The sequence below is a fragment of the Carlito syrichta genome, unplaced genomic scaffold (genome assembly GCF_000164805.1).
Source record: "Carlito syrichta isolate Samal-C Ts95f unplaced genomic scaffold, Tarsius_syrichta-2.0.1 Scaffold288453, whole genome shotgun sequence".
NCBI lineage: Eukaryota > Metazoa > Chordata > Mammalia > Primates > Tarsiidae > Carlito > Carlito syrichta.
Window position 1 is genome coordinate 193,390 of NW_007232549.1, and position 12,493 is coordinate 205,882.

The window sequence follows — 12,493 nt, forward strand, 5'->3', positions numbered from 1 at the left end:
AGTGGCACGCTCATGGCCATTGCAGCCCCGACCTGCTGGGCTTACGCAATCCTTCCGCCTAAGCCTTCCAAGTAGCTGGAACTACAGATGCATACCACCATGCCCGACTAGGTTTTTAATGCTTTAAGACAAAGCCTACTTAACCTTCTCCCAAGACAGTTTCCCATCCCCTCCAGGACAGTTCCAGGACTGCGGTAGGGCCGTATGCATTCTCTTTTCTGGAAAGAGCACTTTGAGGCCCAACACTGATACTCAATGGCTCCACAGTCAATGTGTCTTGGCCTCTGATGCAAGGGTGCTGGTGTGTCAGTGTTTGAAAACCAAGTGTTAAAGTACTTTCAACATTCAGGCAATTACAGCTGAGACACTGGGGAAATTCAAGTTACCGAGCTTGTTTCCCTGGCTCACACGAGTGTTGCCCAGAGCTGCATCAGCATGTGGGAATCGACAGGCTGCAGACGCCAGTCCAGATGAATATTTATTTTACAGATAAAAAAGCCCACACACTGAAATCAGAGTTGGAACAAATTCAGGTGTGTTTTGTTTTCTACAATGCAATAGCATCAATTCTGTGGACACCCAGAGACGAACTGTTTGGATCTAGGCTTCTCAACAACTTCAGTCTAGCATCTTGGGAAGCTATGTTTCAAACATCTAGGGACCGATACTCTTTCATTTATTCCAGAAGGGCTTAGGCTGATGCAAATAAATCAACAGGAAATCTCTGTCCATGCCAGTGACATGCAAAGTCAACAGGAATTATGACTAATGATTGAACTAATCAAGTTGACTGAGTCATTCAAAATGAAAAACGAATCTGGGATACACCAGAGAAGAAGCCAAAAGTCCAAAAACGAGACCAGCAGATGTGAGGCAGGGGAACTCCCCCAGGTCAAACATCAATTCTGGGTCAGGCTGTGGGAAGCACTTCTGGAACAACATCTAGAACCTCTCTTTGCTCTTGAAACCCCCCACCCGGACAGGAAGCAGTTCCAGGTACAGGCTTCTCCTCTCTTCCTCATCCCTCCTGGCTCTCCCAAGTGCACAGAGAGGGTTGGTCTTTCACCCATTTAAATCTAAAACATCTGAAAATATATTTATTCCAAATAGTGAACAGTTCATCACCTTAAAGAATTTTTGAGTAGAGAATAAAATAATGTGCTCGGTAACACACACCAGAAAACAACTTAATAACTTACCAAAAACTATTTAAAATTCATGTGCCTGATTTTCAGAGAAGTCTTTCATTGGTCTCATTTATTACAATATTTTCTAGCTTTGCTCCAGTGCAACACAAAAAAGTATTACAGTGATTTTTATCATTGCATTAGCATATACAAATGCAAATCAAATGTTATAAATAGAATATATTTAAAGTGGTGATCTGAACCTAAAATCAAAAAGGGAATTCTCTTTGAAGGTATAATCATGTTTCTCCAATACACCAGATACAGATTTTTCTTGATGCCAGATATATATATTTGTCTTCATCACATGTGATGAACATTTGATGACTTGTCACTGTGGTATGATTCATTTATTTCCAGAGGGCAATTTTGAAATGCCTGGTCCAAATGCAACATTCTAGCATCACTGGGCCACAGTTGTGTACATAAACAGATAAACCAACCTGCACATGCATGAGTGCAGCCCATATACAAATCTCCTTTTCAGAAGAAAAAAAAGGCAGGTGTTTATATTACAGCCTTGCCAGGGCTCACGCTGAACTTGAACTTAACACAGATCTGAGAGTACAACTTTGCCGGAAGGCATGGTCTGTTTCAGGATGCAGTGATGTGGAAGTTTAAGACACACCAAAGAAGGGGTCACAAACTGCATGTCCTCAAGTCTCATCCTGAGAGTGTGCTGCAGAGGGCAATGTGGCCACTAACAATTCAAGAGAACAAGTCCAGAGGAGTGAGTTAAGGCAGGATTATTTTCAATTATTCGTAATGGCTCTGAAAAGGAATCTGAGCATGCATGTCCATGTTTCTATGTACGTCTGCAGTCAAGGACAGATGTGCATTTGCCTTTCTCTGCATATCCACAGGAACCACTCAGCAAAGGCTCTCACTGCGAGCAAAGCCCACCAACTACAACGAAGGCAACAACTCTGTGGGTTTTCTTTCACAGAAAGAGTAAAATTTCATTCACCTGTTCCTTTTTTTTTTTTTTTTGCCTATGACTCTAACAATGAATTTAAATAGCAGTGTTTCAATCATTGAGATCAAACTCTTTAAAAAAATAATACTTCAAAAATTAAAGCAAAATATTTTACCAAAATAATTCTTTCACTTTTCAAACTGTTCTCTTCACAAGACAATTTAATAAACAAGTAAAAGAATCACCTTCTATTGGCTTAAAGAATGTCACTCAAGTTATTACTTTTTCACTTGCTCTTAATTTGAGTGGAAAACTAAGGAAAATAAAGAAGGTCTGTCTACAAGATATACAGAATAAGGCTCTTCAGATAGTCTAATATATGTGTCTTTTTAATATATTAATGACGTCTGTATAGAAAGAATATGCCGAAATGCTTATAACAGTAACCTAATTAGAGTAAAACAATAAATAATAACTACAAAGAATATAATTTAACTTCTTGAAACTATTTCCTTAAAATCAACCAGTTTCTTTGGACAGCTCCCAATAAAAGTCGACATCATTATCATTTGGCGTAAGCTCATTTAAGTCCATATCATCAGCACCATCTTGCTGGATGAAAGGATGCTGGCAGAGTGTCGAAAGGACTCAAAAATACTGCCTTAGTAATCTTCATTATAATTTTAATTTAAGGCATTGCCGAGAACGAGATACAGCGCATCTAAATAAAATGTCTGCCACAGATGCATTAAGGCAGAATATTCCAGCCTTAAACCACAAGAAATGGGAGAAGATATGCCAATTAAATATTATTTAGGCTATTTTGAACCAAAAGAACTAAAGAAAAACTTATCACCTAAAAATGAGACTCATCAGCAAATACCATAAGGGAACACCCACAATGCCAAGGCTAAAAAGCCAAGGCCTAGAACTGGTGAGGTTTGGATGCCCTTCAGAGACCTCAGATTCAGGTCATGTGATCCTTCTCAGCCCTCCCCACTGTGTGCAGAAGAAGGTGGCACTAGCATTGCTATAATGGAAATGTGCCCTCTACTCTGCCAAAAACCATGTACTTCTGGCGTTCCTCAATTGACACTGTCATCAGCGGGGACAGCCCTTGGATAGCCACCTTCTGCTTAGGTATCCTAAGCCCACATTACACATGAACCAATAAGTAATTGCTGGAGCAGGCTAGGAATGCAGCATTGTAACTGGCATTAAGCCACAACCCCACAGTCGAGGGATGCTTTCCACACTATAAATGCACCCAATTCCTTGCCCATAAAGCATACCCTTCCTATTTCCCTCAGAAATGTCATCCCTGGGACAGGGCAAGGGAGAAATCCTTCTCGATTCATTCTGCTCTTAAGCAAATGACCAAATGACCGCACATCAGGCTCCCTAGCCACAGCTGCACAGCTCCCAGAACCGATCCTTTAATGGCGACGCCCAGCTCTGCACTGCCGTCAAGAAGTTGCTTGGTACATCTTATGCCGAGGCAGAGTGAACGTCCTGGTTTTCAAAAGGTGGTGGTGGCTCTCTCCAAAAAGTGAAATTACTGAAGGTATCCGAACAGGGGAAGTCTGAAGAATGGCTTCTTTTCAGCAATGGGAAAACATGGTCAACCACTTCACAGAGCCTCACATACCTGGAAGGGAAACAGACACCATTACTGTCACAGAGAGAGACACCCAGTCACACTGAACGCTGGCTACACAACAAGGGTTGCACTTTAGATCTACAGCCCTCAGCAGCCAACCACCTCCTTACGTGACTGAGATAATTCTAGAATGATTTATAGTTCATTGAAAATGGGAGACAAGAATGAAGAGTATGCAAAGGAAGAGTCAGAGAAGGCTCTGACTTGGTGTGAAGGACAGGTGAAGGGGAGAAAGCAAAGGACCACAGGAGACAGGAGGAAGTCAGCATGGTGAAGGGACAACCGTCTGCTGTGGAAGTCACAGAGGAGATCAAATGGAAGGAATCTCAAACAAGGCATTCTTTGGAGTACCACACAGATATTCCTTCAGTGTACAAGGAAAAGACACTGGGCCCTGGGGTTAAGGAAACACAGATTTGAATTTCAGTTCTGCCATTTGCTAACTGTGTGACCTTGGGCAAATGGCTTTTACCTCTCTAAGCCACAATTTCCTTCTCTGTAAGGAGAGGAAATTTAAAACTGCCACAGTGTAAATATGAGGATTCAATAAAATAATGTATGCAACAGCAAAGTAATGTACAATGAGTGCTCAAATGTATTCAACAACAAACTATTATCATGTCTTAGGAAAAAAAAAAAGCCCTGGTTGGCAAGAAGGCCAAGAGACATGGGATCTAATCCTACCTTACTTGCTGTGTAACCTGGGACAAGTGTCTTATCCTCTCTGGGCCTCAGGCCCTTCATCTTTATAGTGTAGAGTTGGATTAGAGCAGGGTTTCTCAATGTCCCCTACAACATTGTCTCACTGTGTCTCCTATGTATTCCCAGAGATGTTGCATATTAGTTCCCGTGGCCTGTACTCCAAAAAGAAAGTTGCTGTAGTAAACATCCAAGTTCAGATCTCCAGGGATTCTAATATACCCAGCCCTCTCCCAGTCATCCCCAGTTTCCTCCTTGATAGTCACTGGTCTCTCTCCAGTTCCAATTTGCTAAGAATCCACAAGGGCTTTCAAAATCCAAACTCCAGGAGTTAGCATGTTCTGAGGCATAAAATCACTTATTAAATAAGGATGAGTGGGTGTATTTAATGAGGGGCCCCCAGAGGACTTATGAGAAACAGTACACTTACCCAAAATGGGCAAAATGTCTCTTAACAGAAAACCAAGAATTATGTCTTTCCTGAGGACTAAAACAAACAAATTTTTAAAATACCTCCTGGCTTTTAGGCTTATATGTCTGAGGTCCGTGGCTGGGGAAAGAGTGCCCCTCCCCACAGGGAGCAGTTCCCTGCCAGACTGTGGTGGACACTACAACCAAATCTGCTCTCATGTGCCGAGTGGCAGGGCCAAGTTTCACCCATGTCCCTCCCTTGGACTCGCCCTCCACACGCAGGGATCCCCGAGCAGGAAGAGCTTATGCATGGATGCTCACAAACGCACTGATGCTCACAAATGCACGGATGCTCACAAACGCAAAGCTTCCCTCATCCATCTGAACACATTTCAGATGACTGACCCAAGTTCCAAGAGATAAGCACCTACTTGGCTTAGAAACGATTGTCCCAAGTTCAGTGCCAGAGAAATGATGTTCCCAGGGAAGGAAAGTTAATTCCCACCGGGTGTAAAATGACAACATTCTTTGGCAATGTGTCAAGTCTGCTCCCAGCAGGGGTCTGCCCTAGGCCAAGCCATGGGCAAAGCATGCATTTTAACCCCAGTGTCTCCAAGAATGAAATGGCCTCAGAGGCCACCTGAGAAAACCCTCTTGGATGCCTGAATACCTCTTTCCATACACCTCACAGCAAGACCTGCAACTTTCCCATTTCTGGGCAATGTCCCATTGGTTGAAAGTTCTTTTTGATCCCAAACAGAAATCCACTAGATCCCCTCTAGACTGGGGAAATCCTTCCACATGGGAACGCGATGCACTTGGGATGAGGGAGAAGAGGAACAACATTGTCAGGTGTGGCCATTTAGAACAAGGAAGAGGGTAGAAACTGCAGGGAAAGAGTTAAGAAAGGAATCAAGTTCGTGTTGTTTTTCTGCCAATCAGGAAACAACTGGACACCTAGACTGACTCACCTGCTGCAGGATGGAGCCGAGTCTTGGTTCCATCCTCCCCTCTCTCCCCACATACCTTGAGGACTGCTTGGGTACCGGCATGACTGTGGAGTCAGGAGGCTGTGGGACAACCCAGGACTCCTTTTAACCTAGAACTGTCTTATCTATACTCAGTGAGAATCTAACCGAATAAGGATCATCTTGAAAGTGAAAATCTGCCCTACAGGGGACTTCGATTTCTAATCTATCTAAAACCACAGGAGGAAGTACCTAGAAGAGACCAATCCACAAGAATCCACTAGAACCAAAGCCTCACTTTAAATTCTCTAGATAAAGAGGGCCTCATCAAGTTCTCTGGGGCCACTCAGGTCAGACCAGGAAAGAGGTGCAGCCTCTGAAATGAATAAGGCAGGAAGACAATCGTCTGCCTAGACTGAAGTCACCCTTGGACCAAGCTCCTCAAAACATGGAATGAGGAAGTGTTTTCCATTCTAACAAGACAGGAACCCAAAATGAGACATCATAATATCAAGAGTGATTATACAGCAAACTAGGATCCCTCCTTAAAAACAGTATTCCAATTTAGCCCACTGACTCAGGAAAACTGTGTCTTGACCGAAAATATGAGGGAAGTTCTTAACAATCAAACAGCAATGTTTCTGGTGAGAAACATTCAGTACGTGAAAAGATATATAGCTCGTCATCTTTAAATATAGCATCACATATTTCAATTTGGTTACATTTCTAATTCACATTCTAGGCTTTCACACCTAACTTGGAAACCTAAACTGCTAGTTTTTGAATTCATTCAATTCCAGTCTATAGCAGAATCTAGCCACTAGTTTAAATTTCAGACCGAGTGATTTGACTTAATTCCAATTGTCTAAAAATGAAGTTTTAGACAAAACACAAAGAGTTAGAATATATGTTTTCTTTATAGGAATTAAAGATCAAAATATATGCAGCAAAGGATAAAAAGGTAAACTATAAAGTCTGCAGCACCATTTTACTGATACAACAATAATCACATAAGATGTGCACGTTTACTCACGATGAGATGTTGGTCTTTGCATGTTCCTGCACTAGTTCTCCTTTCGGGTTGACAGTAAATATTCTATTCAAGGACACTCCTACTTGCTTGTATGAATATACATCCTATATTTGGAAAAAGATATTTAAAGTGTTCATTAGAATAAAAAGAGTTCATTGTATAAACAAGTACATGATATTTCTAACTTGATGTACTATTATCAAAATTTCATAAACCAGAGCTAAACCTCAAGTAGTGTGGCATATCCTTTGATGGGAAACTATTCAATTAGTTTTCCTCTCTGGGTTCTCAATTCCCTTATCTATTCAGGAACTCAGTTAAAGAATAGACAACCTATCACGTCCCCTGCAATTCTAACATTCCTTAAGGTTATTCTCTGACCTATTTTCTCATTTCATGAAAATCTGTCATGATTTTCAAAAGTAGGAGAAGTTTCTGAGTGAGCAGTTAGTACCTAACTATATTCTCCAAAATATTTTAACTTCCCAGTAAATTTGGGCAGTACATGAAAAATCTCAGAGCACTTCTTTCACCATGAGACAATACTATACTCTTAAAACTTGAGATAAATTTGCTGTCATGGTTATGATTGACTTTGTGGTTCCTCCCTTCTGGTAGAAAGGATCTAATCCTATTAAATGTTCTTGTTTTACTAATTTAACAAGTAATCTGGAATTTGGAATTTCAAGTCCCACATCTCAAGCTTCAACCCACTAGCCAACCTTCAAAGAACACCAGAAGCCATGAAATAATTTTTAATCTCTTGGCTTTTAGATGTGGGCAAGTGGCTATTTACCAAGCTATTTCTCAGAGGAAGACAATCTGGCTTTCCATGTAATTCTAGGCCAGGGCTTTCAGATGATTGCAATCAGAAGAGATAGTAAGTTCAAGAGTTCTTATATACCCAATCGACTACTTACAGCTGGTCGATTTCCAAAAGCAGCATAAAAGGGTTCTGTATTTGGGAAAAACAGGTTTTTGATGTCTGTCAAACACTGTACTTTAAACTTTTCTGGTTTCTTTTCAATCACTTCTCTGTTAAAACAAACAAATAAATAATAGATTAGTGTGAGAGGATAAGCTTCCTCAGCATCAAATTATTTTTAGCTGTCAATGCTGCCACGACACTAAGAACACTTTCCTATCTTCAAAAGTTTAATATGTGTAAGTCAGTTAAGACATCCCAGAAGGGCACTAGACAGAAGGTAAATCCATACTTTTCAAGTCTTTCCACAAAGAAAACACTAGGGATGAATCATTTCACCAAAGAGTTCTACAGGTCATCTAAGGAAAAAAGGATTACAGAATATAAAATAGGAGCACATCCTCAAACTCATCTTACGAAGCCAGCATAACCTCAAAAACAAAACCTAAAGAAGAAAAGGAATGAGCAAAGCGTGGGCCAATGTCATATGTGAACGTGAAAGCAAAAATGTACATATGTGCAAATTGTTGCAGTGTACAAAATTTGATGCTATTCCAGGGATGTAAGATTTGATGTTATTCCAGGGATGTAATTTAATATTTAAAATCAATTAACATAATACAATACATTATCAAATTAAAATAAAAAAACGTGATCATCTCAATAAATACAAAAAAGGCATTTGATGCAATTCAGCATCTAACCAGGATGAAAACTCTTAAACTGGAAATAGAAGGGAATACTCAAAAACCTACAGTAAACATCCTATTAACAGTGAAATAATGGTGTCTCTATCACCATTTCAGTTCAGTGCTGTACTGCTAGTCCTATCCAGTGCAATACCATAAGAAAAAGTTATAAGGATTAGAAAGAATGGGGGGTGGGATTGTCATTATCACAAAAAAACCACTATCCACATGAAAGAAAGCAAAGGACCTGCAATGAATTATCAGCATTAATAAGAATGTAGTAAGGCTAATAAGTCAATGTACAGAGAAAAATAATGTGCAAAAACCAGTTGCATTTTAAGGCAGAAAGAGGAATTGTGTAAATGGTATTTAAAATAGAATTTTAAATTATCAAATGTCTAGGAATAAACCTAACAGAAGATGTGCCAGATCTTCATAGCTAAAATTACAAAATTTATTGAACTATATTAAGGAAGACCTAAATAAATGAAGAAATAAACCATATTCTTGAATCATAAGATTCAATTTTATCATGGGATATTAATTCTCCCTAAATTGATCTGCAATGTTAAGCAAACTCATGACAGATTTTTGTATGTTTTTATAGAACTTGATTGTAAAAACTACACAGACAAGCAGGAGGCCAGGCCTAGTCAGGGTACTTCTGAGAATAGGAAGGCAAGGAGCTTCTAAAGCTACAGTAGCTGAAACACTGTGGTTCTGGCAATTCTGTCTAGCCCTTTGCCAAAGGAACAAACAGAAACAATATTTGCAGCACATATCCATGGATGCTTGATTTATGACCAAAATGCCACCTCAAAGCAACTAGGAAAGGACAGTTTTTTCAGTAAGTGGTGCTGGGACAAGTAAGTATCCATATGGGAAAAAATAAAATTAATTTGGACCCCCTACTTCACTCTACCTAAATCAATCAATTCTCAGTGGATTACAGACCTAAATGTGAATGGCAACACCTTTAGATAAAAATACAGGAAGACTGTCTTTATGCCTACAGGTCAGAGAAGACTGTGTTAATGCACAAAAAACACAGACTACGAAGGAAATGATATGTTCAACTACATGAAATTAGGAACTTAGGTTCATCAAAATCTACAAACTGGGAACTATTTGCAGCAGTCTTTAAAAAGGCTAAGTATACAGAATATACAATATACTCTTCCAAATCCAAAAGAAAATGGGAGAAAGACTCAAAGGCAATTCACAGAAGAGAAAGTTCAAATGGCCAATAAAAAATACAAAAAGAGACATTTCAAACCCACCAGATAAGCAAAAATGTAAAGATCTGGCAATGTGTTGGCAAAAGAGTGGAGTAAATGGAACACTTATAAACTGTTGTTGGGTGCCACTACCCTGGAAAACAGTTTGGAATGACCTAATAAAGCCAAATATGTGCATACTATACAGCCCAGCAATTCCACTCCTAAGAATATACTTTAGAGCAACTATGGCACATGTGCCCCGAGATGACACACACAAGCACAGCTTTTATTTATTTATTTATTTATTTATTTTTGAGTTGGAGTCTCACTCTGTCACCCATACTGGAATGCAGTGGCCACTCCCGGCCACCGCAGCCTCGACCTGCTGGGCTCCGGTGATCCTTCTGCCTCAGCCTTCCTTGTAGCCGGAATTACAGGCATGCGCAACCACGCCCGGCTGATTTTTTGATTTATTGTAGAGATGAGGTCTCGCTGCCCAGGCGGGTCTCGAACCCGCGGGCTCAGGCAATCTACTCACCTCAGCCTCCCAAAGGCGCGGGATTACAGGCTGAGCCACCGAGCCCGGCTAAGCACAGCTTTTAAAAGCAAAGAACTAGAAATGACTCAAGCATCTATCAACAGTAGAATGGATAAATAAACCAGCAGATCATATGACCAGATACTTGCCACATAGAAGAAAAAAAAAATGAATCTTTGTCTTGCAGCTACACTCAACAATCTTGGGAACATAAAATTGATTTTTTTTGAGTCGGAGTCCCACTCTGTTGCTCAGACTGGAGTGCAATAGCATGCTCATGGCCACCGCAGGAGTCAAGTGATCCATCCACCTCAGTCCTCCAAGTAGCTGGAATCACAGGTGTGTGCCACCATGCCCAGCTAATTTTTTTGATTTATTGCAGAGATGAGGTCTCACCAAGTTGCCCAAGCTGGTCTTGAATCCCAGGGCTCAGATAATCCACTTGCCTCCACCACCCAAAGTGCTGGGATAACAGGTATGAACCATTGTGCCCAGCATATAACACCGATTTTTTAAAAAAGCAAGTTCCAGAAGAACATATGATATTTTATTTATATAAAACTCACAAATGTATACAATTAAGCATACTGGTTAAGATAACAAATATATGTGACAAAACCATTAAGAAAAGGAAGACATGACTAATAGAAAACTCAGGGATAACAGTTACTCTTGGGGAAGGGGATGAGACCAGTCAGGGAATTCAGATGAAATGGTGTATGGCCCCTTTTCCTTAACTGGGTGGTGGGTACCCTGGTGTTCACTGTTTGATTATCCTTGATACTGTGCATGTATTTTAGAAATATCATTTTGTACCTACTTAAAAATGTCATTTAGAAGATGATGATGATGTATTATCAAACTGAGTGCCAAAAGACCCAAGGATTGGCCCCGGCTCTGCACTGACTTCTGTGAGTTCCAGGGTCCTCATTAACACTAAAATGGAGGTCTTGCATTCTACATCTCAGTATCCTTATAGACAGACACATGAGAGATTGCATGATTACGTCTCAAACTTCAATACACTGGGGAAACCACCCAAATTCAACCCCCTGCTTCAGTCTCTCTCCCTCTTCCTCCACATGCACACACGCACTGTGGCAGATGTCCACACACATATATGCAGGGTCAGTGGTGCACAGTAAGAAAACTCCTCCCCGGTCTCAGGCTACCCAGCGCTTTTGAAGGTGCACCACTCTTCACTGGGTATTAAGGATAGCTAGGGAGGAGGTCACAAGGGCGTCTGAGAACTGTTGTGGCAAGCAGTAGACACTGCTCCTTGGGATAATCTATCTCTTTGATTATCTGAATTTGCAAACAGCCACAGGTCACTCACCTCACCCTAGAGGTGATTTTACTCTTGCAAACCAGATTTATTTGTCCAAGTCTCACAGCAGCTCAGAAACCCCAAAGAAAACAAACACGTTATTTGTGGAATAACTCCCTCTCTTCCAGAGATAAAGGCCAGCCTCTGTTGTTGCCTCACTCCAGAAGTTCAACTCTGCCCAGTAACCCAGAGCCAAGGGAGTTAGCAAGGGCAGATTTGTCCAGTTCTGCCCATCAGCTCAACTCATCAGCGAGACACATCGCCCCCCCCCAGTAGACTTAATGTACACTGTACTAATAAAGGGCTTATAAAAACCTGATTAGCTCTGCCTTTACAACCAAACAGGGTAGGTAATAAAAAGCATCACATGCTGGGCATGGTGGCTCATGTCTATCATTCCAGCACTTTGGGAGGCCAAGGTGAAAGGATTGTCTAATCCCACGGGTTCGAGACCAGCCTGGGCAATTTGGCGAGCCCTCATCTCTACATTTGAGATCAGCCTTGGCAATTTGGCAAGATCTCATCTCTACAATAAATCAAAAAGTTAGCCAGGCATGGTACCGTGTGCCTATAGTTCCAGCTACTTGGAAGGCTGAGGCGGAAGGATCGCCTGAACCCAGCAGACCGAGGCGCTAGTGGCCGTGAGTCTGCCACTGCACTCCAGCCTGGGTGACAGAGTGAGGCTACAACTCAAAAAAAAAAAAGCCATCACATGACTCAACTCCCATCTCTACCTTAATAGAAACAGCTCTTGGACCAGAGCAGGTATGTGAAATAGATCCTCTCAACTTCTTTTTTCAGATATTCTTCCTAGAATCACAGCATTCCGGAGTTGAAGAGAACCCTTGAGAACATCTAATCCAACCTTCTCATGTGGCAGTTGAGAAAAGAGCCTCAGGAAGTGGGGGGGGGGGGGGGAA

General features: G+C 41.1%; 1 protein-coding gene across 3 annotated transcripts in view; it reads right to left on the reverse strand.

The window, feature by feature from the left end:
• Window positions 1-1,228: 1,228 nt before the first annotated feature.
• The window catches only part of LPIN1 (lipin 1), a 162,279-nt gene continuing 151,014 nt past the window's right edge, over window positions 1,229-12,493 (reverse strand). For all 3 annotated transcript variants that reach the window (XM_021710338.1, XM_021710337.1, XM_021710339.1), the window contains 3 exons: window positions 7,795-7,909; window positions 6,875-6,978; window positions 1,229-3,751 (listed from right to left, as the gene is read on the reverse strand). In XM_021710338.1, the coding sequence (XP_021566013.1) occupies window positions 3,592-3,751; window positions 6,875-6,978; window positions 7,795-7,909 (379 nt within the window). In that variant the 3' untranslated portion in view covers window positions 1,229-3,591. The remainder of the gene's footprint in view (window positions 3,752-6,874; window positions 6,979-7,794; window positions 7,910-12,493) is intronic.